At 43.5% G+C, this 14,201-nt stretch overlaps 1 protein-coding gene across 4 annotated transcripts in view; it reads left to right on the plus strand.

Moving 5' to 3' along the window:
• The window catches only part of wdpcp (WD repeat containing planar cell polarity effector), a 117,043-nt gene that overhangs the window by 52,150 nt on the left and 50,692 nt on the right, over positions 1-14,201 (plus strand). For all 4 annotated transcript variants that reach the window (XM_078176323.1, XM_033613954.2, XM_033613955.2 and 1 more), the window contains 2 exons: positions 407-543; positions 5,125-5,316. In XM_078176323.1, coding sequence (XP_078032449.1) covers positions 407-543; positions 5,125-5,316 — 329 coding nt within the window. The remainder of the gene's footprint in view (positions 1-406; positions 544-5,124; positions 5,317-14,201) is intronic.

Below are 14,201 nucleotides of genomic sequence, written 5' to 3' on the forward strand. Positions count from 1 at the left end.
TGTAAAAATCCCTCAAGGCCTATGACAGTGTAAATGAAAATGCTAAAAAAAATTGATTAATTACTATATAATTAATTGCCAAAGCCACAGGGGGCCACTGGAGAGGGGTGAAAGAGCCACACGTGACTCTGCCACAGGCTGTCTTCCCCTGATTTCTGTTCCTGGAAGTTATTAGGCTTTCAAAATATGGAAATGTCCATGTATACTAACTTCTATTTTAATGTATCTTATTTCAAGGCATCATGTTTTACTGTAAATAGACAGATGGCAGTCCAGACTGCGCAGTAATCAGTGTATATATTGACATTTTTTGTCCCGATTTATGGCTGTTTGTCACCTCAGTGATACACAGTTGTTTGTTTTGAATCATGACAACCAGTGACATTTGTGGTGATGTCATTCCCAGCGGTGCTGAGCGATCGGCTGATTCTGCTGTCCCTCCTGGAGCAGAGCCAAGTGGCTGCAGTCTACCTCAACCAGAAGAACCAAGACTCCCCAGAGACTGGCAGGCGAACAGACAAACTCTCCCCCTCTGAAATCAAGGTACAGTGGAACACATTGATGAAGTGAGCATGAGAAATGTGTGTGGGCCTGAGCATTTGTGTGTGCATTAACGGCTGGTGGTAGTGAAAAAAACGGCAGTCAAAAGGAGAAAGCAGTGACAAAAATGAAAGGTGTTAACATGTCATCATGTATCACCATCCAATTCCCTTCTTAATCTTACCTGAAGAATGACATTTCCAAAATGATTTTTTTGTATTTATTTCACATTTAATCCGTTCAAGTGTAACCTGGAAACAAACAAACAAAAAAAGAAAACACAGTACGATTCAGTCACATGTCCTTTCAGTAGGTGGCATACAGCGAAAATATATTTGAAACATAATATAAAAGGCAGAACATGGTTACTTTCTATAGCAAAACCAAAAATCCCAAACATACTAAACCTTTGAAACCTGAGTCCTTTTTACACAGAGATCACGCTATAGGGCCACTACTAAGTCCCTTCTTTATGCCTCCTTCGCATTTTTACACAAACCCAAATGATAGCATCATAAGTCCGCTCCAGTGTGTGATTTTAAATAGCATCTGGGCATCACGAAACCAAAGAGGCGTGACGTTTTACACAACAGTGTCAGCCCCTATTTTGACATATACAGTGGCATTAACATTGCAATTACAACCATTTACCATCTCTATTATATGGCACCTAATCTCATTCTCTACTCAGACGGTAAGGAGCTCCTGAACCTCATTGTTTTCCCAATTTGTGTACATTTTCGGCCGCTGTTCTTCTTTGAGTTAGCCACTAAGAGCTCCTAGCTGCCTTACTCGTCGTCAAAATGTCAAACCTGTCCTGTCCATGGTGTCGTCCTGCTGGCTGTCCTGTTTATACAGAAATAATTTTGGCGTGTTACTACCTCCCGTAGTAACCAGCATTACTTGTACGTTCATGGTAAAGGAGGACTTTAGATATGTCACTTTTCTCACATTTATCGTACTAGTACAGTGCCAGTTTAAAACATGCCTGTTCAGAACAGGCTGATGCTGCTCAGCTTATGGTATTGCTGCCTGCAGCTTTTTCCAGAACCGCTCACCTTAACAACTTCACACTGAGCAGTGCACTTCTTTGGTTGCCGAGAAACACACCTTAACGCCAAACAGCTATAGATTTATGATGATGTTTAGATATGAAAAATATTTAATAATGTTGCTATTTTACTTGCTGTACCCCAAAAAAACTTTAGGGCCCCAAAGCACCTTAAAAGAATGCAATGCAAGGGAATACTACTTACTTCAGTGTACTTCTACTTAGGAGGAAAACATTCTTTTCCTTCTAATACATTTATCTGACAGAGCAATGTTACTAGTTACACCGCTAATTTAGATTTTACTCACAAAAAATAATTAAAATATGACACATTTTTATTCATTAAACTATAGAGCATTATATTAGAACTGAAAGCTCCACCTTAAACAGACGTTAAGTAAATTTAAGCACATTGCACCTTCTTCACTTCATATTGTTCTCCTCCTGCCACCTGCATTCTTAAATACTTGTATTCAATTTTTTAATGCTTGTATGGCATAGAAAGAAATTAGACACACTGGACATCATGTATGCAAATGATTTAATTTATTTGTCTTGTTTTAAATTAGAAGATTATTACAACAAAATTCAGCAACATCAGTTTGTTGAGTAAAGCTATTGAATGTGTGGGGGCACCACACTGTATAGGAGTGAATTTATTGAATATTTTTCCAATGAAATTCCCCAAAATCATGCAAAAGCACATGTTGCCACACTAATTGTCATAGTATAACCAACAGGAGACCACTGATGTGTGAAGTGATTGTGGGAACACCACACTTTATAAGAGTGAAGTTACTGAATAGTTTTGTGTTTTCTCTTTTGGGTGTTGCATGGTTCCTGCACACTTGTCTCACAGACAGCTCCGCTCAGAGGACCATGTTATCTGTCCAGCTTGGAGAACGGCTCATTTTGATTAAATGTAGCTCATTGTCTCAGTTGGAAAGAAAAGTCTGTGTTTTACTTATGAGTTATTGATTTGGGAAGTTCGAATTTGTATTAATCTTCTCAACTTTACCAAACTGCTTTAGTCAGGCAGCTGCTGTCCCCTCCTCCTGGTACTGCACACTGCCACTTAATCTGTTAGTGGCAAGAAGTACCAGTTAGTACCTGCCTCCTTTCACTCCTTGTTATAACTTAATATGGATAAGAAATACACCAAAGATCGCGGCTACTTGAGAGCCCTGATGCCCCGTCCGCTGCTGCAGAGCCACAGAGCGTTGTTGGCTTCTTTATTCAAAGTTTTACGTGTCCAAATAGCACCAGATTCGAGGAGGCACACCTTTGGGTCAGCAGCAATACATAAACCAAGTGAAAAGTAGAGAAGATGAACGATTCCTGATATGCCAAGGACACACATCCCTAAAATAAGTGTGGATATTAATGGCTTGTTTGGCAGTTAACAGTTAACTACCCACTATCAGTATCTATAGGTACTATTTCTTTATGGACTTTTGATATCCATATATTCTATCCATTTGGCCTTATACAGTTTGTAAATGATCAATGTTTGCCCAATACCTGTTTTTTTTTAGCACAACAGGTGCACAGAATCCATAGTTTATGTTCAGTATAATAGCCATATGTGGCATCTGTGGTTTAGATATACCTCTAGCTCTCTATGTCTTTGCCGTTTCTGTCTATTAATCTCTCATAAAGGTGTGTATTGAGAGGCAGTCTGATCTGAAGGTGTTTGTGTAGGTGTTAGTAACAGGTCTGATTATGTGCCGTCCCGTTCTTCCCTCCCCCAAAACAAACCTACACTGTGTCCTCCTTCACTAGCTGGCTAACCGCTAACCCTGGCATTATCACATTACTGCCAGGCCCTTTTGTTAAGGTGTGTGTGGGTGTGTGTGCGCATGCATGTTGGTGTGTATAAAAGCAATCGTTGCCGCCGTGCGTCTGTCTCCAGAAGCGGAGTCCTGATAAGACACCCCCACCACCCCATATTGTACACCCCACACCTCTGTCAATGCATGTGCATGCAACCTGCGACACACACACGTGTGCACACGTGCACACCCGACTCCCCATCCCCCACAACAAACACACATCCACACACACACATACACATCGCCCTGGTCCAGTGGGCTAAGCTGGAGAAGGGAGAGTGGGGGGCGTTGAGGGGGGGCTAAACTAATCCGGCCCACAGAAAGTGGTTTTTGATTATTGCTGACCAGCAAACGCCAGCAGAGAAAAAAAAACTAGAGGAGGGAAGAGATGGGTAGGGATGGTGGGATGGAGGGGGCAGAGGGGGGGTACAGATAGTGTGTTATTAACCCAGTGATTTTCAGATTTTTTTTTTCTTCTTTTCCATTTCTAATCTGTCAGTGATCTCCCGTTCAGCTGTTTGGGGCTACTCTTTGTTCCCTTTATCATCAGATGTACTTCCATCATTTTAATTCATCTCTGTATTTTGTGTCCAAGGCAAATCCTCCCCACCCCCCCACCCAAGGGGGCAAGAAGGGCAGACATGGACCACTGAACCTCCAGCTTGTCGATTTACTAATTTCTGCATGTTTCAGTGCTTTAAACCATTTTTTTGTACAGAGGGGTACGTTGTTATTTTTTCATATGGATTTCCTATGACACCGCTGCATCTCTGCTTTAACGACATGCCCCTCTGTCAGGTCCTCACTGCTCCTCTACACTGTGACACAAGTCATAGACGTGGTGTGTGTGAGTGGATGGATGTGCGTGTGCTAATGTGTGCGTGTTAGCCATTGACTCTGGTAGCTGATTCATTGTGTTAGTGAGTGTGACTGGAGATAAAGAGTGCATGAAAGGCCTGTATATGAGGGTGTGTGTGTGCGCGTGTGTACGTGTGTGTACGTGCGTAGAAGAAATGAGCTGTGGTGTACATGAAAGGCAGGGTCACAGTGTAAGACCTGCAATTTCACCTGCTTTAAAAGTGCTCCTGGATAGTGCACTGTTTGTTTAATGGTGTGTGTGGGTGTGTGTGTATGGGTGTGTGTGTGTGTGTCTGTTAAAGTGTGTGCTTGTATACACTTTTCATACCAGTGCCTCTACATGTATGTACATGTGTATTTGTGTGCATACATGCATGCATTTATGTATGTGTGTGTGTTTCTGCGTGAGTGTGTGTGCCCCCACCCCAAAGCGCCACGAGAGCTCATTACTGTGCGTCTCTTTGTTGTGGCCCGTAGAGCGTGGCGGACCTTCCCAAAAATATGCACATCACTAAAACAACGAGCCCGACAGAACAAAACACACACACATTAATAATGGAAGATAAAAAACAACCTTAGACATCAACAAAAACAGGATGGGGGAAGGACATGAGTGATTTTTGGGACTGCAGATGTAAAAGTTTCAGAGCCCTCAGGTGTTTACACCAGCCAGGAACGTAAATCCAAATCACTGAGATACTCTGATAACTTCCCCGTCTTCATAAGATATGTTTTAAGTCAGTGGTTGTGTTTGTTTTACTATACTGTGCCTGTCCTCTCACTGTACTGCCCATTCTGACTCTCTTCTCAATGCATACTCCACTTTTGTGTTTCCATGTCCAGGTGGTGTGTGTGGAGGCGAGTGGGCGGGGTCCTAAGCTCCACAAACGTGTGTATCTCAACCGTCTCCAGGATGTGGCGCTCTGCTGGTGGGACTTGGAGGAGTCCGGTGAGGAGCTGTGGCCCTGGACGCCCACAAGCACACATAGGAACAATGTGGTCCTGCTTAGCTGCTCACCTGCTGAAGGCCTAAAGGTACACACACACACACACACACACAAACACAAAGAGCAAGAAAGAAGTTGCCAGTTCAGATAGTAACCTCTTGGGCCTGGGATTGAAACAACGGTCCAACCTTTTACCTGTGCAAGCATGCTGGAGGGGTGCCGGTAGAGTCTAATGAGGTTATGAGGTGGCGGCCGTTGCAACAAGCTGTAGCCATTTGTGAGGGAATTCAATTATACACTCACAGGTGAGTATAAGATGGAGTGTGAAATCACCAGGGAAACTGGGGCTGAAGGGAAATCTCTCGATCTACAACATATTTGAAACCATAAGATCTCAGACATCCAGAAGGAGCTTGGACTAGAACCATTGCTTCTTCACATTAAAAGTCGTCTGATCAGGATGCCTCATATGGAGGTACTTTGGGCAGTACCATTTGGAAGGAGACCCCAGGACAGACCTAGAACATGCTGTAAGGGTTACATATCCCACCTTCAGCTGTCCCAGGATCAGCACATGTTCGTTTCGCCTGCTGCCACAACAACACAGGCCTGAAAAAAGTGACACAAATCAGATAGGTGAAAGAATGTATTTAACTAGGAATCCTTGAAATGTGTCTTGACTTCACTTCATGCCATTATTGTGGCCTTAAGGCCCGGATAATGTAAAACCAACATTAAAGAATCAGTGGTGATGAAGGCTGATAGTTGCGTTGCCTCACGTTGCCTATATCTTGGCTAAGAAGTTGCACTTCAACACACTGCAAGGACCACAGCCAGCGACCAACTAGCATATATGTTCTGCACCTGCGTGACACGACTAAGAATAACTCTCCAAACCAGCAGGTGGCGGTACTCTGTATTCGTCATTAAAAAGGGAAACCAGGAGGCCGACAGGATGAATTCAAGAAGCTAGTTAACCACATGAATAACATAACCCGATGTTGAAAGAACAAATAATTTTTACCGTGCACAAGCAAACAGTAACACAAACAATTATGAACTGTCTCTGCAAAAGAGTACAGTGCCTAAAGACATGATCTTACCTAATATAACAAATTTGTTTCGATCTCACACCATCTTGACCTTTGTCGTTTGTTTTGAACTGCCAATCAGAGTGATTTCATTCACCAATGGGTTCAGCCTACCATGGCCGACTAGTGTCAATGGTACGGGACACGCCACAAAAACTAAGGCAACAGACACTCATCGATGGCCCGACATTGACTGCAGGCTGACCGTCGGCTTGGTGTGTCAGGGCCCTGAACCTGTCATACCTTAATTTTGGCTAATTTGGGAATTTTTTGCGCAGATTCAACAAAACAATGCATGAAGTGATACATACTGTGGTAACACTTTATTCTTTGGCTGCAGAAAATAACAAGCAGATGAATGGTGATTCATCTGCTTGTTGCGCTTTCTGCAGCCTTGATAATATGAAGTCCACAGGAGGTATACTGTTACTGTTTTCGTAGGAGACACCGAAGATCCTGCTCACTGGCTCTTTCAAATTAAATCAAGCTTTTTTACATCAGCCAGAGAGAACAAGCTTAAAGGGATACTTCACCCATAAATCGACCATTTGTATATCATATACTCACCGCATGTTCAGGGAAGTATTGACCATACGACTTGCTGTTAATTGTGGTCCCCAGTGACTTCAGTACATGAAGAACGTTCACCTTTTTTTAATTCCATTCACCATGGAGGCATGCAAGAAAGTTTCCTGCGTGAATTCAATGTAACACGTGGTGAGCAATTGATAAACACATTGTCATTTTGCATGTGAAGTGTCCTTTTAACTAAATCTAGCTAATAATTGTAGTGACTAAATACAGAAAACAAGTGAGGAAATAAGACAGAGCAAAACATAAAATTACCATGACAAAAATTCTTGACTCTTAAGGTTTTTCAATACCCTTTTCAGCACTGTGTGAAGTCTTAAACTCTGTGAACAAATCAGAACTCCAGCTGTTTATTTTTAATTTTTAAATTTTTTGTTTTACACACACTCAGGTGCTCACACACACACACACACACACACACACACACACACAGAGTGAGGCCACATAGTGAAAAAAGCAACAAAGCCGCTGTTTTGAGTGGAGACCTGTGTTGTCGTGGATGGGATTGGGGACGGTGTGTTAGTCACCTCAAGGGTGGCACCTCTGTGTTGCACCTCCATGCATCACCATATGAAATAAGCAGGAGAAGCTAAGCTGTGGTACAGCGTGAAGGAGAACGCCTACACATCCACACACTCTCTGTCTCTCCTTCTCTTACACACACACAAGTCTTAGACACACAGCCCCATGGCCTCTGGCAAAACCCTACCCGTGACCCGATTCTATGTCAACGTGGGATTGTCCTTGTGCCAAAAGCAGATGAAAGATCCCAAATTACCCAACTGGGCTTAACTCTACTCCTCATACCATGTTCCTCGGTAAACATATGCAAAATATTTCACCACACCAGAGAGAGAAGGGAGAGAGTCTGCGAGAGGGAGGAAAGATGAGCGTTACCAATTGCATGCTAGGAAAACAAATTCACGCAGGAGAGAATGAGGGAGGGATGGGAGCTAGGGGGGCTACATGAATATTGAAATAAGCAAAGCAGATGCTGTTCACTGCTTTTACCGCTTCTTGTTTTTGGAACGCTCTTCACATTTATCACACTCCTTCACCTAGTTTATTCTCTCTGTCTCCTTCAACCCTCCCCCCCTCCCTCCCATCCTCCTCTCCTCCTTCTCCTCCTTCCTTCCTCCACGCTTCAAGAACATTAAAGTCTCTTCGTGGGGCTGCGGCATCGCGCTCTAATGAAAGCGTTTGTTGTCATTTTTCAGATGCGCGGTGTGAAATTAAGCGAGCAGTTTATGTAAGAGCCGTGGCGGGAATCAAACACCGGGCACACATCGGGAGACGCCAGCTACTTCAATCACTTCAAGCTCATATATATGTTCCTTTTGTTCAGTTCGCTATCTGCCGCACTAAGCCAATTTTCTAGCCAGTCTCTCGGCATTTAAAAAAGTCTGATTTCTTTCCCTATGTGGTCTTAATTCGTATGCCCCCCCCCTCCTCATGCTGATAAGTGGAGCCACGGCATGCAGGGGGGTGGAGGGTGGGAAGGAGAGAAAAACACATACATAGTTCGTTTTTATGCATCCAGTTAACATTTTTAATTATCCTTCCTTCATGCTTCCCTCCCCTCACCCCCCCACAAACACAAACACTCACACACAAACCGTTTCCTGGAATTTAATAATCTTAATGAAAAGAAAACACCAGATGAATGTTTTCTTGCTTTTTTTAAGTCATATTTGATTTTTGGTGGTTGTATGTGTTTGTCTGTGTTTGCAAACATACTTTTTTGTTTTGTTTCTTAAAGCGTTCGCGATCCTGTTATCTGTCACCAAACAGTTTCTCTGCAGCTGTTTGATCTGCATTTGTGTGATTTCTGTTTGTCTTTTAATTATTAGTGACTTTAGCACCGCGCCGCATGGATTTTTTCTTTTGCAAAAACCTGAACAGATCGTCCACAAAAGACTACCTTAACTGAAATAATTTGTACAGAAGGAATGTGTAATTGTATAGCAATTAAATTGTGCTGTACTTCATCCCCTCCACAACTGCTGAAGCACTATAAGAGCGCTTTAGAAGCTAAATTAACTGTATAAAATGGCAAGTTTTAGCTCTAAACATGAAAAGCTGCTGCCTAAATGTGCAGAATTGAAGCATTTACAGTAGAAAGCACATTTTCAGCAATGCACTGCAATCATAATGTGGACCATGAAAGGGTCGGGTGTGGAATCCAAAGTGCAGAATTACCCCCAAGCTCCACTGCTTTGTAAAAACCGCACTGCTTCCACAGTTTCGGGTCCAGTGAATAATGTTCCCCCTGTGCTACAATTATGTTCAGTGGTACCAATTATGGCAGTTAAGGTGTGAGGAATATTTTGGTTAGTAATCCCGCTGTGCCTGTGCATTTTCTCACATCAGTACCTCAACACTAACCCTAATTCACACACCTAAAACTTCCCCAGTCCCATCCCCCCGCCTCCCTCCCCAACACCCCTCATCCCTTCATCCCTCGACTCTCCTCCGAGTCCCTCCGTCTCTCTCTCTACCCGTCTCTCCCTGTCTTTCTCTGCTCCGTGAGCTGGAAAATTGGCTTCAAAAGGCCACTGCTGTGAACAAGGGCCAGCCACACAGTTGGGCCCGTCCGCTTTATCTTTCACGCCACGGAGGGGAAAAAAAGGTGCCGGCAAGAGAGAGACAAGAAGAATGGAGAAGAATAGTTTTGACCAGTCACTGAAACCAATAACCAGGAGAAAGCTACTTACTAGAGGCCTCTCCCTCTCTCTCCCTCTCTCTGCATCTTTCTCTCCATGTCTCCACCCTCTTTCTCTCTCTTTACTCTCCTCCATTCTCACTCTTTCTCATCATCTTTTGTGCATATTTCTGTCTGTCTGTATCCCTCTCTTTCTGTCTCTCTTGCACATCCTTTCACTCACTTGCTCACTCCCTCTCTTGACCTTATTCATCATTTTCTATTTTATGCTCTCAGAACCAGGGAATACAGCACCTTAACATGCCACGATATAGTGTGGAGAGTTCACAGCAAAGCAAACAAAGCTTTGCTCTTATGAATATATAAAAATGACACCTGCATATTGTATTTCAGAAGTCCTTTCTCTGCACTTCCTTTAAAAAGTGGCTGTTGTTTTGCCCTGCAAAGTGTGTTGTTGGCCGACTTTATTCATGCAGCAGTTTGTAAAACAGGGCTGCAAATTGTTGCTTTAAAAAAATGAAAGAGCCTCAGTCAGTATTGCAAGAGCACCACATAGAAAATTCTCGTTTCATTCTCATCCCTGCCACCTGCGTTTTTTTTGGTGGACATTTATATTTAACGTCAGTGGCAAAGTTCATACATGAATCAGCTGCAGATAAATCTATATGTCATCATTCGTGCGATGTTCATGTGTCATCATGCTTACGGTAGCATGGATGTTTGCAGTTTAAGAGTTTGTGTTGAAAACCTCACAACCCTGAAAGTCTTGAGTGCCCCGTGCTCTAATCTCCTAATCAGCTGTGTTGCCTTCAGGGGCCTTTTGCTTGCCTTTGCTCAGTCCACATGGAATGTAAAACGAGGCACAGCGTGGCCTTAAAAACGACCCAGAGTCGAAATGCTGACTGTAATGCATGTTGTGACTGTAAAAGAGGCTGAGGTGCAGTTTTTGCTCTGCATTTTCTGCGTGTTCTACTGCAGCACTGTTGGGATTTATAGACTGCATCCTTTTTAAATGTTGCACTTGTAAGAAACACTCAGGTCCAGTTTAGGTTAGGGTACAAATCATGTAGTTTAAGTGCTGAATATTGGGTATAAATGTCTTAAATCTGACGACCTTTAAATATGATTGAAAGGATCTTTAACTGAACCTTAAGATGTCAGCCGGTATAAACAGGCTGCACCTGGACTAATAAACTCTCCATCAAGCACTGGTTAGAGATGCCTTTATGAAATAACAATTAGAAGATTAAGGAGATCTTATAGATTAATGAATCAGTGTAGCTATAAATTGGCTGCATAAAAAACATCCAAGTAACACTGAGGAAGTTATAAATCAGTGCATTGATGTTTGAGGCCCATTACTTTCTGTATGGCAGTTCAAGACAATGACAATGACAATGGTTTTTGTGTATGTGTCAAAAGTAAAAACATAAGTTGGTCTTGAACTCTCTGAACTCTTTGGTTCTTGAACCAGGCCATGCAGTGTTTGCTCTTCGCCTCTGAGCTCGAGCTGACATGGTCCCCCCCTCTCGTTTCCTTGGAGGGTCACCTATCAGGGGAGGCAGAGCTGAATCAGCTGCACCTCATCCCTCGATGGTGCCACGGTGGCATGCTGGCACAGCGGGCAGCGGGCACTAGCAAGCCGGGCACGGGATGAAAAGCTGAGAGGATGAGATGTGGTTTGTTGGGAGGGGGGGTCAGGGTTTGTGGGATGGAAGTAGGTCTTGTGATTCCTGTGACAGCATTCTGCGAGATGGACTCGATGGACTCTCGCCCGCTTTGTGTTTGCGTGCAAGTTTGTTTAATGCATGTGTCACTTTGTCCCCTGCAGAAATGTAGCTATCCAGAGAACCGCACCCTCCCAAGGATACCCCACCCCTAACATGAATTGAGCCCCTCTTGCCTGCTGCTTCAAATAAACACACATACACACACACACACTGCACCCACCCCCTGGGGAGCAGCAGGAGCTAGCTCTGGGGGATTATGGAGAGGAAAAAAAGCTTTCAGGAGGACAGTCATCTGCTTCTCTCCTGCTGTAGACCACGAGCAGGCAAAAAAACCCTCCCTTCCTCCCTCTAAGTCCCTTTTTGGCAATGCCTGCCAAAAAACTGGGCCGGGCAGCTTTGCGAAAGGAAAGGAAGGCAGGCAGGCAGGCGATCCGTCTTTCTGTCTACACGGCGAAAAGAAATGGGCTCATTTAGCCAAAGCTGCCACGGTCAATGCAGGGCTCTGATAGAGGCTTTGGTTAGGTGAAATCCCTCCTATAAAGCTCTGTTAGAGACTGTGGAACTGTTGGGCTGCTGTTTAGCACAGGCTGATGTCTCCTGTCATCCACCTACTGTTCCCGGTTCCTTGTGGGTGTTTTATCGACAGTACCACCCGTGACACGGCCTTTATCCATCACTGTCAATGCTTGCATGCTTAGAGAGGCCATTGTGCCCACTTCCCACCAACTGGTTATGGTCCAGGAGCAAATAATCTGAATTCTGGATTTGACCATCGGTCTAATAATTCCAAGCTTTCTTCGTGTATCATCCTCTTTTATACTGAAAAAGGCTTGTTTCTTGTCAGTCACCATGTCTTGTGTTGAGCGCTTGGCTCCTCTTGCAGGTAAACAGAGGAGGTTGTTTATCGCCGGGTGCTGGGTGCCAAGCCGTGGCATGCTCAGGGAGAAGATGTTGTTGACCTTGAGTTAAAATGGAGCTCTTATCATTACCTGTCTTGATTGACAGCCTGGTGTTTATGAGCAAAGTGGAAGGCTCTATTTCTTCCATCTCCGGGGGGTTTGGGGCTGCTGCCATGGTATGACTCATTTCTTGGTCTTTCTCTCACATGTTCTCTCCTTCCTCATCCTTCTTTTAGTCAGAAACAGGTTTCTTCATCAAAAGTGCTGGCATCTTCCAGCTGCTAAATAGAAGAACATGTTAAAACAACAACAAAATTATGAGATCAAGTTCCACTTGTGTTGCTTATACGATGCTTAGTGACACTTAACTACCAAGGGGGGTACTGGCTGAGTCCTCACTTTAACCACACCAGCATCTGGAGGGAAATTCCAAGACCAAAGACGGGTACAGGCAGAAATAAAAACAGAGCATGAAGAACAAATTCTGCCTACAGATTTTATTTAAGCTTCAGTAGATTTGTAGTGAAGTGGGTGGAATTGCAGGATGTATTTCTTTACAGAGTTTGACGGTTTAAAGTTTACAGTAACTTTAATGTTTCTCAACACACACGTGGGAGTCTCCTGGATAATTTGAGAATGCAGTAGGTCTATGTTACACTCACTGGTTGTGCATATAACTTAATTTGTCCTAACAGTTCTCTATCAGCCCCCAAATCAAAAGTGCTTAGAGTTAATGCTAATGTTAGCATGCAAACAGAGTGTTAGCGTGCTAACATTTGCTAATTAACACTAGACACAGATTGATTTTGGCCATGCTATTTACAGGTATGCATCACTGTCCACCTTGTTCAAACCCGGTATATTACTAAACCTAGCTTCAGGACTGTATCTTATACACCAGGTAGGATGGTCATTCCTCACTTTGAGCAGGATACAGCAGTGGTACAGTCTATATAAGATCATCTCAGGTACATTTCCAAATTCTGTTAGCCAGAAGTTTTAATTTTTTCAAAGCAGTTATAATGTTAGGTCACACAAATGGCTTCAGTTTAAAGCGCCTTTTACCAGCAGAGAGGCTGGTAAAACAATTCTGCTCTGCTACGGTCCCTGGTCTGGGAATGATCTGCACGCCAAACTCAAACTCAAGACCCTTATTTCTTTTTTATTTTAAACTTTAAGGCCCTGTGTCCACATAGTGCCTTTTTCTGAGCGCCAGAAGAAGGCAAGCGTCTTTTTTCAATTGTTCCCAATGAGGAGAGAACGTCTGCGGCCGCCGCCGAGCGTTTTGAGTTTAAAATCTCTGAACTTTTCAGAGGGGCGCTGGTGTCGTCACCGGCGCTTTTTCCAGGCAACCAATCATATCGCGGAACTCGTCACCCTGGTAACCAGAAAAAATGGAGGAGAAGCTGGTGCTGGCCGTGTCCGTCTATCCGGAGTTGTATGACATGTCACACAGACATTACCGTAACAGAGACAATAGCTATATATATTATATGTATATATATATATATATATACATATATATATATATATAATAGTAGCTTAGTTAAATTAATTATTTTTCCAGCAATATATAAATTGAGATATTTTACAGCAACACACATGTAATCAATTCTAACCCATACAGTGGTGGCAAAGTTACTAAGTACATTAACACAGATCCTACTAATAAAACATGATGATGACTTCACCAGCTGTAGCATTAAAAGATTAACACAGTATATGTATCATACAGAAGACGAGAACGGCCATGTATTTGTGTGTGCACTGTTATCTCGTGATAACGACTTATTATTTCGTTATATCGCCGGGGCCATTATTTCCTCACTCATTGCCTCAAGGAGGGACAGCCCTGCAGGCAGGGAGAGAGCAGCTCGCGAGGGCTGCTCTCTCCCTGCCTGCAGGGCTGAGGGACTGTTTGTGCTTTTATGCACGGGTCGGTGGTGAAGTGGCGCACATGACTCATGCTACGGACGGACGGACAGACAACCACGTAGGCT

Source organism: Epinephelus lanceolatus, chromosome 17 (genome assembly GCF_041903045.1).
Source record: "Epinephelus lanceolatus isolate andai-2023 chromosome 17, ASM4190304v1, whole genome shotgun sequence".
Lineage (NCBI taxonomy): Eukaryota > Metazoa > Chordata > Actinopteri > Perciformes > Serranidae > Epinephelus > Epinephelus lanceolatus.